Genomic DNA, 25,160 nt, shown 5'->3' with positions numbered 1-25,160 from the left:
CGGATCTTCACGGGTTGCCATTTGATAACCCGTCAACAGATCCGATTTGCGTATAAAAATACTTAATTTCGCTCGTATCATAAATTCGCTTTTAATATTGTGATACTATATATAGAGAGAGATCCCAAAACACATTGTTTATCATGAAAAAATAATTACTAGCATCATGAATTCGAATGTTTTATATCAGTAGCTATTTATGAAATCAACATTTCGTTTATGTCCTACAATCGAATGTTACTTGACAATATTTCGTTTTATGGTGTATATAAGTGGACTATATATTGGAATTGATAGCGAGAGGTCATTACGTAATCTGGGTAATACATGGAATATGTTTACATTCAAATCTAGCTGTGCCACGACTGTTGATTACACACAATGTGTGTGCATGTTGATAGGCATGTGTGCATGCCTCTTGCCTTTTAGCTTATATAACTTGTAGCGTGTATAGGAAGCGTTTAAATCTCACCATAAAGTAACGAATCCAACATATTTATCTTGTGACCTTTATTAAGCAATGGTAAGTATGAATTGTTTGCAGTGCAATTTTATTTTGTACGAGGGTAACATTATTGACTATTTGAAACTCCTTCCGGATAACGCGTATAAGACACCTTATATGTGATGGAATGGTGTGTGTAAGTGTGGATGGTGGCAGTAATTTATTTCTCAGTACTTAAACCTGTCTAACGCGCCACATAATCTCATCACATGAAATGCGCCTTGCCTTGACTGTGTTCTGTCTATAGTACGCAAAGCAGGAGGACGTAACCAGTCCATTTATGACACGGAAGTTTTCAATACGCGTGCGCAAACACGACCCCGAGCCATAGCAACGTTTCAACAATTTGCTGTCACTTGATTGTGTGACTTGGGAAAAGTTTGGCTACAAGGCTAAGCAGCAACACCTGAAAGGTAGTAACTTCACCGCTATTATACTGTATGATTTATTCAGTTGTTTGCAATGTAGGCAGCGAATTGTCAGTTCAGATCTGTGTATTTGATGCGTTGAATCCATCGTCTTCCCTGGAAAAATATTGTATACTTTTTTCGTTGTCGACATTTTTTGTATTTTTGATTGAGGACTTACTTCTTTTCTTATGAATATGCTGTAATTATAAATGTAGGTTCATCAGTAAACCAAGCAGGTATCCTTCGTTGCTGTTTATTTGCCCATAAGTGTATAAGCTGCTTTTCCAAACACGATCTTAACACCGACTAACATGCGATCATTCTGCCAGAGTCGTCTTGAGATTTTAAAAATCATCCTTTTCTCGGTCAGTAGTATCAAACGAAATATAACTGAATCTGTACAAGAGTTTTAGAGAATCTCTTGGGTAGTGTTGATATTTTCCCATTGCTTTCGTTCAACTTTATGTTTGTGTTTTCCCTCTCATATATATTATCACATGGTACTGTAAGTGTAACAGCATAGGTAACTAACGTTCTATACTCTAATACATTTGCTAGATGTAATTTATATTACCATGTTCTAGACGATGTAACTAATATTCCATAATAAGTTGTTTGGGACCATATAAATAATATTCTGTCATAACAAATGCATTTGGGTAGACAAATGAAGATTCATTTTTTTTAATCATTGTTCACACTGTCAACCACTGGTTTGCTATGATGTATTTTTTAATATTATTTCATGTATTTAAGAATGTTATTTTATAGTTTTTATCATGTGTCTTTAAACCCAGACCAAATATACAATTATGAACTTCAAAGGTTCTGCAAATATTTCATATTATACAATTGTACATTGTCTTTAGGTAGTGATATAGCCCAAATATCACAATGGCTGCAGCAAGTGTGTCACAGAGAGTTGAAGACAACCTCCGAACATTGGCACAGACAAAGCGTATCCGGGTTACAGAATTCTTTCAGGACTTTGACAAACTGCGTTCGGGGTACATTACAGGTACATAGTATTCAAAGGAAAATTCTCATTCACTCTTAGACATTTTATGCATTTGAAAGTTAACAGAATGAATAGCTTTCAACACAGCCAGCTGGATTTGGTTCAAAGAGTATTATAAACAGATTCTACTGAATTTTTCCTGTTAAAAATTCAGCTGGAGTCTATGCTTATTGTAGAGTTGATGGACATGGATGGCGTTATCAGTGACTCAGCAGAGTGTGTGTCATTGTGCACTGATAGCATTGCACACTGCTCATGCTTTCAGTCAGTAGTTTCCCCTGTCCAGACATTATTATTATTCTGGTATGTAGCCGATTGTGCCTCTAACTTAACCTCACCAGAACATTCACTCACTCTCTTCATTTTGTGGTATGACAGGGAAACTGAAAGGAAGACAGAAAGCAGGTGTAAGATGTTAATCAACATTAATTACCATTATTTTCAAACCCTTCAATTCATGTTTGGTGCTGGCAGATCATGGATCCTTATCAGGGCACATAACCACCAGAGTGGCATGGCTAAGGGACATAACTCTGCAAATCATGCTATGCCATGATGACAAATTCAGATATTTGAAAAAGGCTTGCAATCACATGATATCTAAGTTACAAACAGGATTGACTGAGGGCGCATGTAACATGTGTATTCCCCTTGGATGCCACACTTTATGCCACTATGCTAACCCTACCTGGGGTGACAAAACAAATTTGTAATATTCTTCATAACATTGTTGCTTCCAACTATTGTAGAACCACAGTTTTTCCGCTGCCTGTGGCAGACATTGGGTGTTCAGCTAAACCCTGATGAAGAAGTAGCTCTTAGGGGAGAAGTATGACCTCTATCGAAGTGGGCGGGTCAACTACAAGCACTTCTGTCAGGAGATTGATGGCACATTCAACCCAGGGGACTTGACACAGAGGCCAGCCCCCCAGCAGCCACTGGAGTTGTAAGTCTAACAAGCTACCATGGGAGGCTTCTAAAGGTTCTCTCCACTGTTTCACTGTTTTATTGGTTTGTTGTTAAGACTCAGATTTGTGTGCTTGATATCATAGTACCCTGATGACATACTCCCGTTTTCATTTATGTTGACCCCTTATTAAAGGCCAATGTTGTATACCTTGGCTACTGCTGAAAGGGACTTAAAAACGAGAAAAATCTCAACCTTCTTACTTTGTTAGGTAATAAAATGCAAATTTATGAGACAAAAACAGAGGTGACCTTTCTCGTGTACATTGTCCGAAACGTTTACATCCACAGTCTCGGCACTATCCGGTCAGTGAGACCATTGAGCACCGATTCCGAGACACGACTAGTGGAGGTCTTGAAGCACATGATGAAATTCTATGAATACCATGGCATCAACTTGAGAACATGTTTCGAGGATTTTGACCGCCATCACATCGGAGTCATCACAGAGAGCCAGGTACACTAATGTGTTAGACACTAGCTAAGTCACTGTAAAATGTCTTCCTGTAAGCTTGGCCAAAATTTATCTCCATCATAGCACATTTTCAGCAAGATTATTTTATAAGAGCATGAATGTGTAAGAAAAGGAAATGCTGAACTTATTATTTGTGCAGAGCCTGGTGATCAAATTCATGAATACAAGAAATGTTATGTTTTATGCAAGTGTAGCTACATTGTCCTGACATTATGTTTCCTGTGGTACACAGTTTTATCGCAGCTTTCCGGGCCCCCCTGATGTGTCGGAAGCAGACATGAACTTACTGGCAACAAAATACCGTGACCCTGAGCGTCCCGGCGTCATCAACTACCTCAACCTCCACAAGGACATCACTTCCCTACAGCAGGTGCAAGCACAGGAGACCCAGCTTCCTCCAATGCCCCAGATGTCTTTCATTGATTTCACTCCACTTACGGTAGGGATGGCTATTGAAGACAATCTCATTGAAATCACATCTTTAATCCAATATATGTCTCTACGTGAAGATCTGTCAGCACCTCCATAAAATGTCAAGTCAGAGGAATCCTGAACTAAATTTCCCTGCCTAATGTTTGTGAAGGATCCTCAGTCAATCAGATGTTAACAGCTTTATGTGACAGGATCTGTAAAGTGTCAACATATTATGACATGGTCTTGTTCTATTTACACTCAGAAATAGTGATTTGGGGTTTGTTTTCAAAACAGACATCAGATATACTGGAATAAATTTTCTGTTCACTGGTGTTGGTGAGAAGGTTCTTCTCATAAGAAATCCATGCAAGAGCTTCATGTACAGCTGAACCGTATAGGAGTAAATGCTTTGAATATTATGAGATTGTATCCTTGAGGTAAAAAGAGGAGATCCTTGAGGCAAACAGAAGTCCTTAAGACCAACAGGGGAAGACTTTAAGGCCTATAGGGGAACTCTTTGAGGCCAATAGGGAAATTCCAAACAACAGATGCGGAAGACCATAAGGCCAGTAGAGGAAGCCCTTTGAGGCCAATAGAGCAAGGCCTTAAGGCCAATACAGGAAGCCTGTGAAGACAATAGGGAAACCCATAAGGTCAACTGGGGAAGTCATGCAGCCAACAGGGGAAGCCAATGTGGCTAATAGGTGCAGGCAGTAAGGCCAAAAGAGAAAGTCTTTTAGGCCCATCAGGAAACCCATAAGGTCAACAGGAGGTCTTTGAGGCCCATTAGGCAAGTAAAGAAGATGACAAGAAGAGCCATTACGGCCAGTGGAGCAAGCCTTGGGATCTGTAATGGAATCCATTAAGATCTATGGGGAAAGGAAATCAACTGTTGACCTTCATTTTTTTCCTTCCCCAGGTGAGTGCTGACCCCACTCTGAACCAGATATTTGACAGGATCCGTGTCGCTGTGTACAAGAGCGGCATCAGAACTATAGAGTTCTTCAAAGACCATGACAAGCTGCGGAGCGGGGTGATCACAGAGAATCAGTTTGTTTGTGGATTGGCACTGGCAGTGGGAAAGGAAGCCCAGCTGTCTCGCCCCGAGATACAGAAGGTGGTTGAGTTCTACCGCCAGCCTGATGGAAGGATCAAGTACAAGGAATTCTGTGATATCATGGAAAATGGTACAGTTCTTATTTGGAGATTATGTTGCTACAGATATTTAACATATATGTGAAAATTTGATACATATAACTATAATGATAATATTACTTTTGTCACTTTATGATTAATTTGTATTACACTTTAGAGATTTGAGACTGATTGTCTACAGTACATATGAAGGAGGTTTTCATCCATCAGTATGATGATATTTAGAGTAGTCTCCCCTTGAGACCACTTTATACCTGATCATACAATACACAATACATTTCATTATCAATTCATGTCATTACTCTGTTAGCATTATCAAATAAAGTGTTACTGTGTGCAACATTTGTAATAACATAGCCAGATAGCTAGTATTATCTTACCACATATCATGAAGCAAAATGCGTAATTGGAATGCATAACTAATTAGAAATAACCAGTAGCGCAAGTAGGTAACACAATACAGTAAAATTGAAGATCTCTTTGTCTCTGGTTACATTCAGTAGAAATTGAGTATTGTGAGAGATTGTTCATTGCCTGACACATATCTCAAGATGAGTTGATTAATGAAATAATTCTATCATAACATCACGACAATATGTATCTTTGAATCTTCGTTGTAGCATATGTGAATGGTAACATAATTGTATGCTGGTATTTCTTTCAGCATTTAACATTCCTGATCTGGACAAAAAGCCGACCCAAGAAGCTGTGAGACCACCAAAGGGAGCCTTGTCCAGGGTAGGTTTTATGGTCCATGGAGAGACAAATTACAAGAAATGGATAAGAAGTTCAGTGTCCTGGGGTAAAGGTCTGGCTGGCTGTATACGAAGGACCCGGTTGTGGCTGGGTGGTGGACCACTGAAGGACCACTGTTGATTGCCTGTGTGGATGACCCCACTGTGGGTTGGCAGGCTAGGTGGTGGACCACTGAAGGACCACTGAAGGTTGCCAGTATTGATGACCCCACTGTGGGTTGGCAGGCTAGGTGGTGTTGGTTATGTTGTAAGGACCACTGAAGGTTGCCTGTGTGGATGACCCCACTGTGGGTTGGCAGGCTAGGTGGTGTTGGTTGTGTTGTAAGGACCACTGTTGGTTGCCTGTGTGGATGACCCCACTGTGGGTTGGCAGGCTAGGTGGTGTTGGTTATGTTGTAAGGACCACTGAAGGTTGCCAGTATTGATGACCCCACTGTGGGTTGGCAGGCTAGGTGGTGTTGGTTATGTTGTAAGGACCACTGAAGGTTGCCTGTGTGGATGACCCCACTGTGGGTTGGCAGGCTAGGTGGTGTTGGTTATGTTGTAAGGACCACTGAAGGTTGCCAGTGTGGATGACCCCACTGTGGGTTGGCAGGCTAGGTGGTGTTCATCATGTTGTAAGGACCACTGAAGGTTGCCTGTGTGGATGACCCCACTGTGGGTTGGCAGGCTAGGTGGTGTTCGTTATATTATAAGGACCACTGAAGGTTGCCAGTATTGATGACCCCACTGTTGGTTGGCAGGCTAGGTGGTGGACCACTGAAGGACCACTGAAGGTTGCCAGTATGGATGACCCCACTGTGGGCTGGCAGGCTAGGTGGTGGACCACTGAAGGTTGCCAGTATTGATGACCCCACTGTGGGCTGGCAGGCTAGGTGGTGGACCACTGAAGGACCACTGAAGGTTGCCAGTATTGATGACCCCACTGTGGGTTGGCAGGCTAGGTGGTGTTCGTTATATTATAAGGACCACTGAAGGTTGCCAGTATTGATGACCCCACTGTTGGTTGGCAGGCTAGGTGGTGGACCACTGAAGGACCACTGAAGGTTGCCAGTATTGATGACCCCACTGTGGGCTGGCAGGCTAGGTGGTGGACCACTGAAGGACCACTGAAGGTTGCCAGTATTGATGACCCCACTGTGGGGGCTGGCAGGCTACCCACTGAAGGTTGCCAGTATGGATGACCCCACTGGCAGCAGGCTAGGGTGTTGAACGTTATGTTGGACCACTGAAGGTTGCCAGTATTGATGACCCCACTGTGGGTTGGCAGGCTAGGTGGTGGACCACTGAAGGACCACTGAAGGTTGCCAGTATTGATGACCCCACTGTGGGTTGGCAGGCTAGGTGGTGTTGGTTATGTTGTAAGGACCACTGAAGGTTGCCAGTATTGATGACCCCACTGTGGGTTGGTAGGCTAGGTGGTGTTGACCATGTTGTAAGGACCACTGAAGGTTGCCAGTATGGGTGACCCCACTAAAGGTATTTTTTTATAACATGACATTGATATTAAATCATTATGTTTCTGTGTAACCAGGGTTTGAAGGCACTGAGTGAGAAGGAAGACCAACGTGTGGAAATGGTGTTGCGTGAACTGTCGGACAACGTGAGGCGAGCCGACGTCTAATGATGTACCCCTACTTCAAGGACTACGACAGGGTGAGTGTCTCACCCCACAATCATGGGTAGCCCAGTTCATGGTCATGTGATTCTTGTCACATCAAAGCTGTTTGTTCAAGATGGGTCCACACGACCATGGGCCAGTGATTATTTATCATTCACAGTGTGTATAGATAGTTTTCTATGGGTATTCAGTATATTTTACTCTTTTGGGGCATTTTCCAGTACCATCTTTTCTTAAAGTTCTGCTTAAAATGCATTTACGATAATTTGCATCTGTTCATGTTCTGCCTCAAGTGCTCACAACAGCAATATGCATGTCATAGTTACAATGGACAGGATGTTGCAGCTTTGTGCATTATTCACTGCAGGAGAGTTATTGTTAATATTATGTCTACATGCAATCAATAAACACAATCTCTTCAAATTTGGTAGTTTTCAGGTTGTATCATTTTTTCACATGTGTAGAGCAAAAAGGAATCAGTCAGGTATTTTTGAGCCCATGACATAATTAGGAATGACACTAAGTGGTTACATGAATATTTTGAAAGACAGGAGCCTGTTCTTTAAAATATAAATCTTGTACATAACATCATTACTTTGAAAAGCACTCATATAATGACAAATATAGAAGAGATAAATGCATAAAAGTCTGTAGGTGAAGTAAAAATTCAAGATAACAGGGATGGCAAATTTCTGCTGATCCGCAGATTTTATTTCAAATTGTTCAATTGTAAATCGTCTAAATTCTTTGAGAAACACTCAACTCGATGACACAATATTAAATTTTCAGCTAAAAATAGATTTTCCCATTGCCATCCATGACATAAAAATACAGTATTCTTGAATATTCTGAAATAACAAACTTGGAAAGACGGGATGGTGTTGCATTTTGTTCTACTGTTACATGATAGTCTGTTCAATTTTGTTGTTTCATAATTTCATGGTTTTTCAGATATATTTGTTATATCACCAGCAGTATCATTGCTTATAATTCCCGATATTAACTTGGTAAACATATGTATTGTACTGTATTTTGTAAACAGAATGGGTCAAGTCAAGTTCAGAATGGTTATATAGTCTTGTGAACATTGGCTATGTAGGTTACTGCGTCTCCAAGCTGTTGAGATAGCTGGGCCATACACTAACACTTAGTCTCTGAATATATATAACTTTGATAGAAACAATTAAACTCATTTACATTGACAAGTAGCCCCAGTCAAATGGGAAATTCAGAACCTGAGGAAATCTACAATTTCTTCATTTAGGGCTTCAGCATTGCAGGGAGGGCTAGACAGTGGGGAAAATAATGTGGTTCAGGGACTGTGAGATAAGCTAGCTGGGCCACTGTGTGCTGATGTAGGCCTGCTAGATAGCACTGTACAGGGCAAACTGCTGATTGGGATGACCTACTTTCCCATGTTGACCTAGGTGGTGCTGACTCTGACATGTGGATGCCATGTGACGAATTCACTCATTGTTCTGATGCCAAATGCTTACACAAAGACAAGTATTTCTGTCTTAAAAGGTCACCATTGTTATTTTGTTTAATCTTAGGTTTCAATAAATGTGGGTATTGTTATGAGTAGGGGTGAATGTCTGGCTTGAAGAAACAAACTTTTAGAAACAATTTTCCTGAACTTATCATATATTTTGTAGAAAATGTTTAGAATTGTTATATTACTGGTAGCTTTCATGTGTATTAGCAGGAGGATAGTTTGTTATGTATGGCTGAGGTTACCATTACTCAGCTGAGAGACACTCCCTTCCCCTCGCCAAAACCTTTCCTTATAATTTAAATCCTTATACAAATCATGGTCTCTGTGTCTAGTTATATAATGTAGCAATAAATGAACACTTGGGAGTAGTACACTAACCAAGGCTTATTACTTTTAAATTAATGAATCATTACCAATTACGTGTTTCCTTCATGTAAATACTATTTCAGAATATTAGATTTAAGAATATAATGTGTTTTCAACTTGTATTTATATTTCATTCACTGACCCCATATTGCATTTTGAAAAACATATTTAGATAATTGAATTTAGATAATAAATAAACAAGAATGAGGAAAGATGACTTTATTCTCATTTCCAACAAAATAATGAGTTAAGTGGTAGCAGATGAAACTGCAGAAATATTATCAAACTACCTACAAGTTCAGATAAGGCACATGAGTGAAACCTGTCAATGTCACCCTTTAGACTAAAGCTTAGTCTCTGAATATATATAATTTTGATAGTAACAAACAAGCCCATTTAAAAAGAAAAGGAGCCCCAGGGAGACCAGAACCTCAGGAAATCTCGACTTGCTTTATTAAGGGCTTTAGCACTGCAGATAGGGCTTGGCAGTAGGGAAAATAATGTGGTTCAGGGACTGTGAGACAGACTATGTCAACCTTGTACAAGTGAAATGTACAGATATTGTTCAGATTTCTATTTATTCATGTCAATGGCCATATAATGTTATAATTACAGGGTGTATTGCATGATATAAAATTACAACTCATTTAAGGAATCAAAGGATATATCTTGAGGACACAAGCAGTATTATAAGTTCAAATGATCATCATGCTTATATAATAAGATACTTCTTGAAACCCATTAAATTTTAGCTGGATAGTCACATAGATCAGAGCATTTATAAAGAAAACATTGGTTTATTATTTGTTTAAGTAATATTTTCATTAAAGTTTAATATCTTTTTCTTAAGTTGGGTAACTTTATTTATTTGGTCATGTTTGCGTTTGTGAGCCAGTGATCAAGCTGATTACTGAATTTAATTCCAACAATTGACTTCACACCAGTCTTTATCTTGACAAAGTTTAATAATATGAGGCTGTCCAATTTAACTTTGTTTTGTTAATATTGCTTTTTTATCTGAGGGAAATGAAAACCATTGTCAGAGGGAAAAGAAGTCCTTATAACTATCCTCTGTGCTTTTAGAACCTTTAGTGCATAGTGTCCTCGTTATTTTCTTTATCATGGAGATTGTGACATGTGTGATAATATGTCACCCTTGAACAGGTATAGTGCATATGCACCTTTACCAACACCCCAACTGAGGGTATGTGAGTACTGAAGCGTATCTCCTGGATAGACAAATGTGGGTGCGGGATTAGGGTGGGGATGTAGAGGGGGGTTAAGGTGGGTTCTAGAGGGAGGTTAGGGTGGGGAAACTGCTGGTTGTGATGTAACAGTTCATTGACACAACAACCTATTTCCCCAAGGGGGTCTCACTGCAATCAGCCAGGCTGTTAGGGTCAGCCATTCAAGTGTTAGCTTTCAACAATGGCATGTGTGGGGGACATAACATGATGTAACATTTGTACTTTGTTGCAAAACATTTATTATGCTTTTAAGCCAGCAATTACTGTCAGCCATAAATGCATGTCTGTTTGCATCTTTTGATGCTGAGATGAAGGGTATCCTGTCCCCTCCTTGGGCTTGCGTGGTTGTTGTGTGTGATGTAACAGGGAACATGTGTTTACGTGTGGGGTACATAGACAAGGATGAGTTGGGGCAACTAGCAGGTCACCACATGCTTTGTGTCAGTTTAATGTATCATTGGTGTGGACTTTGATGTAAATACTGTGCCCATTGTCACTAGAAGGTATTCTTAGAATATTCTTAAACCACTGATTTCGTATATATAATTACAAGTAGTAACCTGTGGATTAGATTCTTATTTAGAAGGCTATTCTTAGAATTAAACTTCTTAAACACTGATTTCATTGATATATAATTACAAGTCCCAGTAACCTGTGGATTAGATTCTTCATTTAGAAGAGCTAAAAAAAATTCACATTAAACTTAATATCTGAAACTTTTCATTGATTTGTCTTAAAATTATCACTGGTTTTACTGAACATCTGAAACATTTTCATTGATTTGTCTAAAAATTATCACTGATTTTACTGAACATCTGAAACATTTCATTGATTTGTCTTAAAATTATCACTGGTTTTACTGAACATCTGAAACATTTTCATTGTTTTGTCTTATAAATAGTACTGATATTACAGAACATCTAAAAATTATTATATTGATATATCTTAAAATTAGTAGGCATATTACTGAACATCTGAAACTGTTTTATTGATTAGTCTTAAAACTAATACTGATATTACTGAACATCTCAAATTATTTCATTGATATATCTTAACATTAGTAGGCATATTACTGAACATCTGAAACTTTTCATTGATTTATCTTATCCTATATTTCAATAATTTGCATTGAAATTTGGGTACATTTTACAAATTATGATGTTAAAGAAAATACATGTGCTAAAAAATATAGGTTGAATATCCAGCCTGGATGTTTTGAATGATATTTCTAATATTGTGGTTGGAAAAGTGTTCAAGTTTGTCACTGAACATCAAACAATGTCTCTATAGATTCTTCCCTCTGAAATTGTTCAATATCATGATAATGGTATTCTTCTTTCTGCATCTCAAAAATATCAACTAGTGAAATATACATGGTTGGGAAATTGTGTATGCAACTGATATCAAAGGCATGCAAAGATCCAATATGAGCATTTGCAATCTCCACCAACACATATTTACAAAACATTCTGTTTAGTTACTAAAAGTAAATGAGTGAGTAAGGTTGTTGGGGGTTTTTTTTGGGGGGGGAGAGAAACCAGAAATGGGCTTGACACATTGTACCCATGTGGGAATCGAACCCAGGTCTTCGGTGTGACGAGCGAGTGCTTTAACCACTAGGCTACCCCACCGCCCCTAAGTTAACTGTAAACAGAACACTGATGATGGGTTGGGCTGGTGAGTGTCACATACTCAATCATCATACTGATTGTTACCTGTAGGCGAAACAAATTAATCTGTGATTTATTACAAAGTACAGCATGAGATTACTGTCGTGTTTCTTGTTCATAGGGCATTGCCTACACTCGAGTCGTGACCAAGACACAGTTTGGGCGTATCCTGCACTTCCTAAGTCTCAATGTGGCGCCTGAAGATCTCAAGCTGTTGTGTTGCAAGTTTGAAGATCCCACCAGTGGGGATGTCAACTACCCTGCTTTTGTGCAGGCAGTGGATCAAGGTTGGTGTTCCTGAATAATGATGTTTATTTATTATGTTGATTGTAAAATACCATGTCAAGTCATGTTGCATATTTAAAGGTGTTTGAAGGGTATTTATGCATTTATGAAAGACATGTTTTGGCCAGGTAAGTGTTCTAATGAAGTAACGTAGGGCATCATGTGATGATAGTGATATTGACTACAATGACGATGATGATGACGATGATGATATTGACTACAATGACGATGATGATGACGATGATGATGATGATGAATAGGTTCCCCATCCCACTCCCAACATCTATTGAACCTCTAACTGTGTATTCTCTTGGTCAAAGAATTTGTTAATTATTGTCTTTATATAGATTTCCACGTTTAATGACTCGAGTGATGGTGATTTTCATTTCAAGTACAAGTATATCATTGATTTTGTGCATGACATGCATAGGGGTCACTTTGTACATGCTTCTCCATAAAAATCATCATCATCCCCGAGGCCATAAATCATGAACAGTCCCTTAAGTGTCTGGCTTGACCATGTGTGTGTGTGTGTGTTTCAGAGTTTGTGGGACACACCCTGGAGAACGTGAATCTCCAGGATGAGGAGCGTACCAACCAGCCTGTCCCTGATCAACCTGTGCAGGAAAGTGAGGTCAGCTTCGAGGACCTGATGGCTCGCATCAGACACCATGTTCTCACCAACAGGCTGAGGGTAGGTTGTCCCTCATGGTCATCAGTCTCAGAAATTTTGAAATATAACTTGTTCTTACTGTATCCAAAACAATTAAGTAATAATGACTTGTAATGTAATCAAATCCTTTTCAGGGATTCTGGATTAATTATGCCCTCAGTATCTTATGCTTGTCTTAAGAACCTACAAAGACAGGAATTCATTTGTCAGATATGTAATATTGTGGACATTCGCCTACACACTTAATAGTTCTTTTCTGCTTCTTTGATGGGCATTTTAGAATTTGAGTTGATGAAGAATGATGACAATTTGTATGGATATACAACTTCTTTTATTCTGTGAAGGGCGACGTTTCGACATAGATTCTAATGTCATTGTCAAGCACTTAAACAAGCACTAAACCAGAGACCATATCATATGGTCTTTGCTTAAACAAGCTTGACAACGACATTAGAATCTATGTCGAAACGTCACCCTTACAGAATAAAAGAAGTTGCATATCCATAAAAATTGTCACCATTCTTCAGTTCTTTTCTGTATTTGGGTTTGGGTGGACCACTAGTGGCCTAGTTGTCTAAGGTGCTTCAATTTGTTGTCCAGAGTTGTGTCCCTTTGCTTTGTGTTGGTTTGAATCAGCATTCGCCCAGGTATTTCTTCATTTGTTAAGCACCATACCCATGCTTGTAGGTTTTGACTGAAATGGTAGAGACCTGCATCATTTATCACATGCAATGTACAGTATATCAAGTGCAGTATTCTGTATATCACGTTGAAACTGGGAGCAGGGAGTTCACAATAAAACCATGTGGACCTGGAGACAGACTTGTATTGTCAATTTCAAAAGTATCTGCCATCATCATTTACAACAACATCCAACAACTGCTTTTACAACTTTTACAGTGGATACCTGGCTTGACAATGAGCTGACACACTGGGACATGACAAGGATACTATTAAAAGCAGTGTTAACCCAAACTAACACTGAAGGGGTCATTGTCGGCACAGGTACTACAGATACGTACCCCAGGTACGTTTCTGTATACAGATATGTACCCTAAACAAAGTCAAAATACAGAAACGTACCCGCTACCCTAAAAGGCGGACGAGTCCATATTCCGCAATCCCAAACCGAAACCGCATTTAGGTGTTCCTGTTCAACTGATTGCAAGTGGTATTCATATGCATTGTGAAATATCTGTTACTGTGTATTCTCATTACTTACATAACGCAATCAAATGTATCTAATACAACAGCATGACAGTTCCGATCAAGAATACGACACAATGAGAATGGAATTGTCCTAGGGTACGTTTCTGTATTCTCATTATGGCCAGGGTACGTATCTGTATACAGAAATGTACCTGGGGTACATATCTGTAGTACCCGTGCTGACAACGATCCCTTCAGCCAAACTAACTCACTCACTTGTCTGTATCAAAGTTCATAGTACATTTTTTACCAGTTCCCTGTTTTGTTCCTGCCAGGTGAAAGAGTACTTTGAGGACTACGACCCTCTCCAGAGCAACTGCATTAGCAAGAGTCAGTTCCGACGGGGCCTCGGCCTGCTGGGGTTGAGCAAGCTTGGGGCTCATGACCTGATAGATGGCCAGTTTAAGTTGTTGTGCGACATCTACCAGAACCCTGCCAAGACAGACCAGGTGTACTGGACACGCTTCATGGACGATGTGGAGAGTGGTCAGTAAACATATACACATGCTTTGGGTTTCAATTAAGGTACATGCTTCCATACATGGCTTCATCAACTTAATATAAAGGCATTGTTCCACCACCTGTAACATGTAGTCATAGTTCCACCACCTGAAAGAAATATGCATAGTTTCATCTCCTGTAACTAAAAGACATTGTTGCACACCTAAAACATACATACATGGTTGCACCACCTCTAATATAGGCATGGCTGCACACCTAAAAGGTATATACATGGTTGCACCACCTGTAACATTTAGGCATTGTTGCACACCAACAATATATATACAGGGATGCACCTGTAACATATAGGTATGGTTGCACACCTACAATATATATGCATAGTTTCATCTGTAACATACAGCCATGGTTGCACACCTAAAAGATATATACATGGTTGCACATAGCCGTTTTTTCGTCACCAGTAACATGTAGACATGGTTGCACTACCTGTAAGATATACACAGTTTCATGACCTGTAACATATAGACTTTGTTGCACTCCTAAAAGATGTAGACATGGTTGCACCACCTGTAACACATAGCCGTTGTTTCATCACCAGTAACATATAGACATTGTTGCACACCTAAAAGATGTAGACATGGTTGCACCACCTGTAAGATCACCAGTAACATATAGACATTGTTGCACACCTAAAAGATGTAGACATGGTTGCACCACCTGTAACACATAGCCGTTGTTTCATCACCAGTAACATGTTGACATGGTTGCACTACCTGTAAGATATACACACGATTTCATCACCTGTAACATATAGACATTGTTGCACACCTAAAAGATGTAGACATGGTTGCACCACCTGTAACACATAGCCGTTGTTTCATCACCAGTAACATGTAGACATGTTTGCACTACCTGTAAGATATACACACGATTTCATCACCTGTAACATATAGACATTGTTGCACACCTGAAAGATGTAGACATGGCTGCACCACCTAAAAGATAAATAAATGGTTTCATCACCTGTTGTACATGTATACACATGGTTGCACCACCTGTAATGCAAAAACATTGTTTCGTCACCAGTAACATATAGACATGGTTGCACTACTTATAAGATATACTCACGATGCATCATCTATTTATCTAATCACTGTATTTGCAGTTTTCACAGAACCGAATCTGGAAAAGAGCCCCACGTATAAAGTTCCGCCCTCAGAGACATTCCGGGTACCCAAGCCAGGCAGCATCAGTTGGGAGACTGCCAGCGATGACCACAAGAGCTTGTATGAAGAAACCATGGAGAGATTGAGACAGAGAGCTGGGCAGCGCAGGCTCCTGGCTAAACCAGTGTTCCAGGATTTTGACAGGTAGGACAGCATTGTGAAAACACAAAACGGAGGGAATATAGGGAGCTATTAGTATGGGATTATTTAAAGTGGGCATGGCTTGGGGAGAGTTCTTAGCAGTTAACCTGTGTTAAAGTGTAAATTCTTAGCTTCAATGAAGGGGGTTCAACAGAGACAATTGGATTCTGTTAAAGTTGTCTGTATTCCAGTGGCATGAATATATTACTTTGAGGTCATGTCATTGGGGTCAGTAGATGATTTTCAAAATTTGTTCAAACCCCATGAAGCCACCATTGCGTCTGCCATGGTAACATTATTTACAAGGTTATGTTGAATATTCTGAACACCATAATACTGGGAAATATAAGGCACCATGTGACGTGGGAGAATGGTTATACTTTGCTTGTGTGTGTTTTATTATATAGTGCGGAAAAAGGTCACATCTTTGTATTCCCTGATAACAAAGCAAATACTCTCTTGAAGACAGAACGTCAGTGTTTGGGGTAGACCAATACTGTAGTGAGTGTTGATAATTCCTACAGTTTGTTTGTCATTATACCTGCATTGACAATACCACATAGTTTTGTATATGGTGCACCTGCCAATATTCAGCCCCAAATCTGCAGCAAATGTCAGGATTAAGTCAGTAAAAATCAAACATTTTGAACATTCCTAAAGTTGGCTGTCACAGTGATAACTGATGTTATGGATTTTCAGAGGTAACTTGTATTTCATTGATAACAGGATCAACATAGAGGAGGAGGCTTCAATTAGTTGTACATGATTTTGAGTAAAAGCAAATTCAATGTCAAAATACCCTGCATTTGAGAAATAAGGACTTTTTAAAAATAACAATTTTGAACAAAGGACAATCTATCCCAGTTGACAGTGAAGGAAGGTTTCCAAACTGTGCTCAAAGACCCATGTGTGACTAAACCAACTTAATCCATCCAGGCACAACAACAACCACGTGACCCGCTCGCAGTTCCGACAGTGCCTCACCATGCTGGAACTCCACACCACAGAGGCCGAGGTTGCAGCTCTGGAGGCCAGGTTCTGTAATGATGTGGGATTCAACTACCAGGCATTCCTGGATGAGCTGCAGCCCCCAGTACCGCCACAGCTCATGTACGTGGAGAGACTGAAGACACTACGACTCACCAACGAGAAGGGCAAACTCCCCGAACTCAATCCTGCTGGAGACTTGGAGGAGGTCCTACTCAAACTCAAGACAAAGGTCAGTGGTTCTTTCATGTGACCCCAGGAATTTCACAGGTACCACTGTCCCCAGTGGTCAGTTTTTGCATAAGTGGATGTCATCATGTATTAATTATGTAGACTCTTGTTCAGGCCTTCTGTCACTGCTGTTCTCGAGACTTTATTATATAGAGGCCACTGTGACAGAGCTGGAAAAACAGTGATACACAGTATTCAGTTCTCCTTTCAGGACATACTTTGTGTTATCAGTCTAGGTCCTGATCCAAAAAGCATTTGCAGTGTTACCAGCCATCATTGCTACATAATTAATCATTAGCTTATCAATATTGTAGTCCCATCAAGTTAAAGGACCAAACGTCTAATTTTTAGTAGATTTTAAAGTTAGTAATTGGACTGTTATTAGCTATTTTTACCGGACTGGTTTCCATTTTTGGTGAAAGGAACAACAATTTTTTATTGTCTAAATATTTGTTAAAGTTAAGTGGCATGAAAAAAACCCATAGTACTCATGTAATCATGGCCCTTCAACTTTGTGACACCACTGTAGTGGTGGTCCGATTAATTGAAATAATCGAAGATTGGTCGCAGTGACTAAACGACCAAGCAATCGGTCATGTTTTCTCATAATCGAACACAAACAATTCTGGAACACTTTTTGCATTAAACATATTTTTCACAAGGTTGGTTTTGTCAGTTACATTTCATAAGCACTAAAAGCTCGTTCCAAGTCATGATTGAATTTATCTTAAAGACTTCAGGACATTTATGTTCCTAACTTACTAGTCATCCTTTTAAGATCTGAAAATTGCCAAGAAAAACCCAAAGACCTACATGTTTTTTTCTTTATGTTCTTGTGCATTAACAAAAATAACCAGGAAAAATTCATAAATGACGCTAACCAATTATTTCTGATGACTGATCATCAATTATGAGATGTTAACCAATTCCCAACACTACACCACTGATGACAATACACGGTAGACATGACATATATGACATTGTAATGATGCCAGGATAACTATTTGAAACTCTTGGCTTAATGATAAAGTTTACAACATAGAAACATTCCTGCTGACTTGAAATGATCATGAAATATTCATAATAAATCTTTATGACATATAAGCTTCACAGTGCATTTATGAACTTATTGTATTATCTTCTGACAAGCTCAGGAACTACAACAATTCTGACACTTGTTTAAAAATCAGAATGATTCTCTCATGATATGGTCAGTCTCTACAGCTGATACTTTCTCTTGACTTGTGTGTTGAGTCAGTTCCTTTACATTACAGGTGTTCAAAGCCAGACTCAGGGTGTTGGACTTCTTGAAAGACTATGACAAGCTACGGTCAGGGCGGATGTTGAAGACGTCATTCCGCCGTGCTCTGGACCTTGCTGGGTTTGAGTTGAAGGAGTCTGAAGTGTCCATGTTGGAAGACAAGTAAGTACAGCAGTGGTAGAAACTCAAATAAGTCCATCGTCCTTATCACGTCAACCTTTAGATATACTAACATAGCGAGGCCTGAGAAGATCTGCCTTAGAGTTAATGTCATCAAACCATGCTTGTCGTAAAAGACATCTAACAGGATCAGGTGGTCAGTCTTGCTGTCTTGGTCAAATAGAGTCCCAGATGCATACTTTTGATGACATCACTGCAATCGGTTGATATTGGGGGGGAGACAATGAAAGGCAGAAGTCACAGACACACAGCCTCACACAGACACACAAACAGAGAAAAATATATCCTGTATATACTACTCACACTTTGCTAAGGATCACAAAAATTCACAACTTTACTTAAAATTAGATTTATAATTTGAAATTGTATCCATTTAAAACTGGATGATTAATATTATGGTAACCCCTCTTTAGGCAAATAGTCACTTTAAGATGACCTTATGCACTTGATACACAAGTAACCATAAAAATGGTTTTCATGGCACCAATCAACCATTTTGCAAATCATGGAATGAGTCATTGACAAATAAACAACCCATGTCAATACCAGGTATGGGATCCACAAGATGCAGTGACATACTGAAACCTAGGATCCATGCTTACAATAAGCTTAGATATTTAAACCAAATTTGACCCCACATCATAGTTTTCTGTTGAATCTATGATTTGATCCCAAAGCAAAGTGAATAGTATATATAACGGAATGCCTGTGATAAGACATGGTAAATCAACTGAATTTACAAAATTACAAATTGTCATTCAGTTTCTGAGACACTGACTAATAGTTTCCACTTACTAAGAAACAACAGCTCATGTTTACATGTTTGTTCAGGTACGAGAGCCGACGTGATCCTGACTACATTGACTACCTGGCATTCTCGGATGAACTGGAGTCCATCTTCACTGTAAAGAACCTGGAGAAGGCTCCACTGCAAGAAACAGTCCAGTTCCAGCCACCAGTGGAGTGGGAGCTCAACTCTCTCCCAGCAGACAGCGAGGCCAAGTTTCAGGCTTGCATGGCCAAGGTGGCAGAGAAGGTAGGTTGGAGGCTGACATAGACAGCAGGGGGGTTGAGTCTGTCTTGCAGTCCCTGAACAGCATTTTTTCCCCTTCTTCCCAGCCCTTTCTGTTGTGCTAAAGCCTTAAATGAAAAAGTCTAGATTTCCTCAGGTTCAGAATCTCCCCCCTTTTCAATTTTAAAGGATTTGTTTCTATCAAAATTATATATATATTCAGAAACTAAGCGTTAATCTACAGGGGGATTCTATAGTGGTCTCAGAGCCTTCCAGAGCCATTTGGAACATCAGCTGGTGGCTTAATTTACAGGCTTTTGAGTCATCCCTTGAAGGGGGGTGGGGGTGTGTGTGATTAGCCCAGTGGTCTGAAGCACCCCAATTTGCTTTGTAGAGATGTAGGTATGTCAGAAACATCTGCTTACAGGTATGAATCCTGATTACAGTTTAGTTTTGCTGACAACAGACCTATGCTCGTGCGTTTCACCAAAGTAGTAAATGTCCGAGACAAGCAACACTTCTGGCTTTCCTCGAAGCTGACATGTGGTGACATAACTGTAATTCTGTAGATATTATGCCCTTGATAATCGAGGATGATTCACATTTAGATATTATGCCCTTGATCATCGAGGATGATTCACATGTAGATATAATGCCCTTGATAATCAAGGATGGTGCACATGTAGTTATTGTGCCCTTGATCATCGAGGATGATTCACATGTAGATTATTATGCCCTTGATAATCAAGGATGATTCACATGTAGATGTAATGCCCTTGATAATCGAGGATGGTGCACCTGTAGATATTATGCCCTTGATAATCGAGGATGATTCACATGTAGATATAATGCCCTTGATAATCAAGGATGGTGCACCTGTAGATATTATGCCCATGATAATTGAGGATGATTCACATGGAAATGTAATGCCCTTGATAATCGAGGATGATTCACATGTAGATATAATGCCCTGGATAATCGAGGATGATTCACATGTAGACATAATGCCCTGGATAATCGAGGATGGTGTAGCATCATGAATATTATCTGCCTTTTAATTCTGTAAGAGCAAATATTGAACAAGGAACATTATCTGTGTTAGGTACGCAAGCACAGGATGCAGCTGTTTCCCTTGTTTGAGGACTACGACCGTGTTCACAATGGAGCCGTTTCCCGATCCCAGTTCCGCCGAGTTCTCACAGAACTGGAGCTGGGCAGCATGGTCAGTCAGGAGGAGTTCCAGCTTCTGTGGCAGAAGTTTGACATCAAGATAGGCGGCAAGGATGATGTCAACTACATTGCATTCTGTGACTTCATCTACAAACTCGCCGGCTTCGAACCAAGAAAACCCTAGAGTGACATCAATTTACAAAGGAAACTTTTACATGTGATTGTTTTTCACAAGGAAAGAAGTATTATTTATTGACTATCTAATGATGGTCAGGAGATGAACTATGTTTGTATATAACCATGGAGATGTGATGTTTGAGTATCAGGGATACTATCCATACATCTCATGTATGCTGTTGTCTCATTCCTTACATAGTAATTACTGCTGCCGCCAGTTTTAAGGCTTTTTGTCTCACTAACTATCCAGTATTCTAAATACTTTATTGTCTCAGTATTCAGGATTTGCTGACATTAATAAGTTTATCTCATGTCTCAGGATGTCGTCTCATTTGTACACAGTATTCAGATGTAAATACATTTTATAAATTCTTTGGAGTATTTTGCCTTCCAGACAGTACAGGAAGTATGATTTTAATGTCACATTCCGATCACTTACCTGTATATTATTTTAGTTCTTGCATAGTATTTAAATATTGACAATATTTTAGATATTTTATCATGCACCAGTGTTTAAAATACACAGACATTGATAGGGTTTACTTTATGTCCTTCAACAGTATTTAAAACATGTTGCCAAGACCCGGTTCTTCTGCTTGTTTAATATTCTGTGAACAGTATTATAAACATGAAGCCAGAAGAATGTCAGAGTTTGTAAATTTGTCTGACATTCAGTATTTATCAAACCAAAACCAATATGAGATATTTCAGTGTGAAGTTTCTACAAATTATTTTCCACACCATTTATCACAAAGAGCATTATGAAAATGTTGCTTGACTGCAAGGTTGATATTCTAAATATTTTAATACATTGTGTTAAATTATTTTATTAAACATAATACATGTCTCATTTTACACATTATTTTACATATGATATGCCTGTGATTGATGTTCCAGAGATGTTTTATCTATATTCCAGCGGAAGTATTAATTGTTATGGTGTTTCAATAATTAATTATTTTTATAAATCATTTCAGCATTAATGTCAATATTCCGTTGTTCAATCACAGTGGGTACAGTTTGAACATGGATAAACTTGCCGACAGCAGTTAAAATATGCTGCACAATAATAAAGTTATTGACATGAGGCTTGTGCTTGTGGTCCAGTATGCATCTCCAGAACCTTGGAAGAGGTGCACAGCCCTTTGTTCAGAACATACAGTATTAGAATGAACTGCTGAGTAGTGCTCTACCCCGTTACTGGTTTGCTTTAAAACTGATGATTACTACAGAGATATAGAGATGTACATATTTCACATACATGGTTTAAAATAAATTTTAATATACAAATGTACTGCCAAACTGGTTAATGTTTTGTGTTTAACATTTGTACTGCTTTGCCATGGAGAAGAGTAATCTGCAAACAGACACTGGTAACACTGTGCCATTGACTAGAGGAAGTTGAAGAAATATCTGAGACCTGGAACATGCTGTGCTTCCTTCCACATTGAGGACACATCTGAATATAAGTGTACTATTGTTCAATCACTTTCTTAAACACATTGAGAAATTGGCTGAAACATCCATAACACCTTGTCATATACATAAGTTAACAGCAATAACACCATGCCATAGAACATATACATGCAGCTGAAACACTGGTAACTCCTTGTTGTGAAGCTGTTGTAAACGGTTGTAACACATTGGCATGTGGAATATGAAGTTTGTAAAACACTCATGACACCCTGCCATGATGGGAATGAAGTTGGTTTAACACTGGTGACACCTTGCCATGACAAGGATGAAGTTGGTTTAACACTGGTGACACCCTGCCATGACAAGGATGAGGTTGGTTTAACACTGGTGACTCCCTGCCATGATGGGAATGAAGTTGGTTTAACACTGGTGACACCATGCCATGACAAGGATGAAGTTGGTTTAACACTGGTGACACCCTGCCATGACAAGGATGAAGTTGGTTTAACACTGGTGACACCCTGCCATGACGAGGATAAAGTTGGTTTAACACTGGTGACACCCTGCCATGACAAGGATGAAGTTGGTTTAACACTGGTGACACCCTGCCATGACAAGGATGAAGTTGGTTTAACACTGGTGACACCCTGCCATGGCGAGGATGAAGTTGGTTTAACACTGGTGACACCCTGCCATGACAAGGATGAAGTTGGTTTAACACTGGTGACACCATGCCATGACAAGGATGAAGTTGGTTTAACACTGGTGACACCCTGCCATGATGAGGATGAAGTTGGTTTAACACTGGTGACACCCTGCCATGACAAGGATGAAGTTGGTTTAACACTGGTGACACCATGCCATGATGAGGATGAAGTTGGTTTAACACTGGTGACACCCTGCCATGATGAGGATGAAGTTGGTTTAACACTGGTGACACCATGCCATGACGAGGATGAAGTTGGTTTAACACTGGTGACACCATGCCATGACGAGGATGAAGTTGGTTTAACACTGGTGACACCCTGCCATGACAAGGATGAAGTTGGTTTAACATTGGTGACACCATGCCATGATGGGAATGATGTTGATTTAACACTGGTGACACCATGCCATGACAAGGATGAAGTTGGTTTAACACTGGTGACACCCTGCCATGACGAGGATGAAGTTGGTTTAACACTGGTGACACCCTGCCATGACGAGGATGAAGTTGGTTTAACACTGGTGACACCCTGCCATGATGGGAATGATGTTGATTTAACACTGGTGACACCCTGCCATGATGAGGATGAAGTTGGTTTAACACTGGTGACACCCTGCCATGACAAGGATGAAGTTGGTTTAACACTGGTGACACCCTGCCATGACGAGGATGAAGTTGGTTTAACACTGGTGACACCCTGCCATGATGAGGGATGAAGTTGGTTTAACACTGGTGACACCCAAGGATGCCACTGGTGACACCCTGCCATGATGAGGATGAAGTTGGTTTAACACTGGTGACACCATGCCATGACGAGGATGAAGTTGGTTTAACACTGGTGACACCTTGCCATGATGAGGATGAAGTTGGTTTAACACTGGTGACACTCTGCCATGACAAGGATGAAGTTGGTTTAACACTGGTGACACCATGCCATGACGAGGATGAAGTTGGTTAAACACTGGTGACACCTTGCCATGACAAGGATGAGGTTGGTTTAACACTGGTAACACCCTGCTATGACGAGGATGAAGTAGGTTTAACACTGGTAAGACATGCCATGACGAGGATGAAGTTGGTTTAAAAGTGGTGACACTCTGCCATGACAAGGATGAAGTTGGTTTAACACTGGTGACACCATGCCATGACGAGGATGAAGTTGGTTTAACACTGGTGACACCTTGCTATGACGAGGATGAAGTAGGTTTAACACTGGTGACACCCTGCTATGACGAGGAGCAGGAGTTGTCCGTCATCACAGACGCTTTAACCACCAGGCTACCCCACCGCCCCAGCTCGCGTTTAAGTGAGTGAGTTGGGTTTTATGTCGCTTTTAGCAATATTCCAGCAATATCACGGCGGGGAAAGCCAGAAATTGGTTTCACACATTGTACCCACGTGGGGAATCGAACCCGGATCTTCGGCATGACGAGCGAACGCTTTCACCACTAGGCTACCCCACCGCCCCGGCTCGCAGTTAGGCCCTACGAAGGCTGTATGTACCAATGCATGTTGTCAGTACCGTCAGTACAAATGTTGTTTATGAGCATGTATGTATCCTTCAAAGTTCCCGAATGATTTATGACACTCTTTAACGTACATGCTGTGTAAATAAAACATAAAATAGTCTCTACGTGTTAACATTGCAACACGCTTTTTAACCCATTCAGTGCAGGATCTTCTTTCATGACCATCTCTTTGATCAAGTGAGAAGATCTCTCAAGGAAGTAATGACAAATGTTTGGTTAAAAAAGGCACCAGTCTTGGTTGAATGCTCTATGGGGGTTTAAGCACGCTTCATCTACTTCCTGCACGAGGAGATGTTACCATTTTGAAAGCGGCGCCACTGCTGGGTGTCACCAGAGTCAAACCAACCTCATCCTTGTAATGGCAGGGTGTTACCTGTGTTAGACCAACTTCATCCTGG

General features: G+C 39.9%; 1 protein-coding gene across 1 annotated transcript; it reads left to right on the top strand.

Annotated features, from left to right (window-relative positions):
* Positions 1-30: 30 nt before the first annotated feature.
* LOC124275082 lies at positions 31-22,405 on the top strand. Its single transcript, XM_046710560.1, is given in 18 exon segments — positions 31-918; positions 1,785-1,933; positions 2,683-2,750; positions 2,752-2,879; positions 3,191-3,356; positions 3,607-3,813; positions 4,708-4,975; positions 5,608-5,681; positions 7,233-7,304; positions 7,307-7,354; positions 12,219-12,384; positions 12,925-13,076; positions 14,540-14,750; positions 15,892-16,096; positions 17,030-17,312; positions 18,586-18,734; positions 19,584-19,788; positions 20,867-22,405. Coding segments are annotated over 17 exon segments (2,778 nt in total). The 5' UTR covers positions 31-918; positions 1,785-1,809; the 3' UTR covers positions 21,119-22,405.
* The last annotated feature ends 2,755 nt before the right edge of the window (positions 22,406-25,160 follow it).

This window comes from Haliotis rubra, unplaced genomic scaffold (assembly GCF_003918875.1).
Source record: "Haliotis rubra isolate DU_JTF1 unplaced genomic scaffold, ASM391887v1 Scf198, whole genome shotgun sequence".
Taxonomy (NCBI): Eukaryota; Metazoa; Mollusca; class Gastropoda; order Lepetellida; family Haliotidae; genus Haliotis; species Haliotis rubra.
Note: the sequence above shows the minus strand (reverse complement) of the source record. Positions and strands in the feature narration are given on the sequence as shown.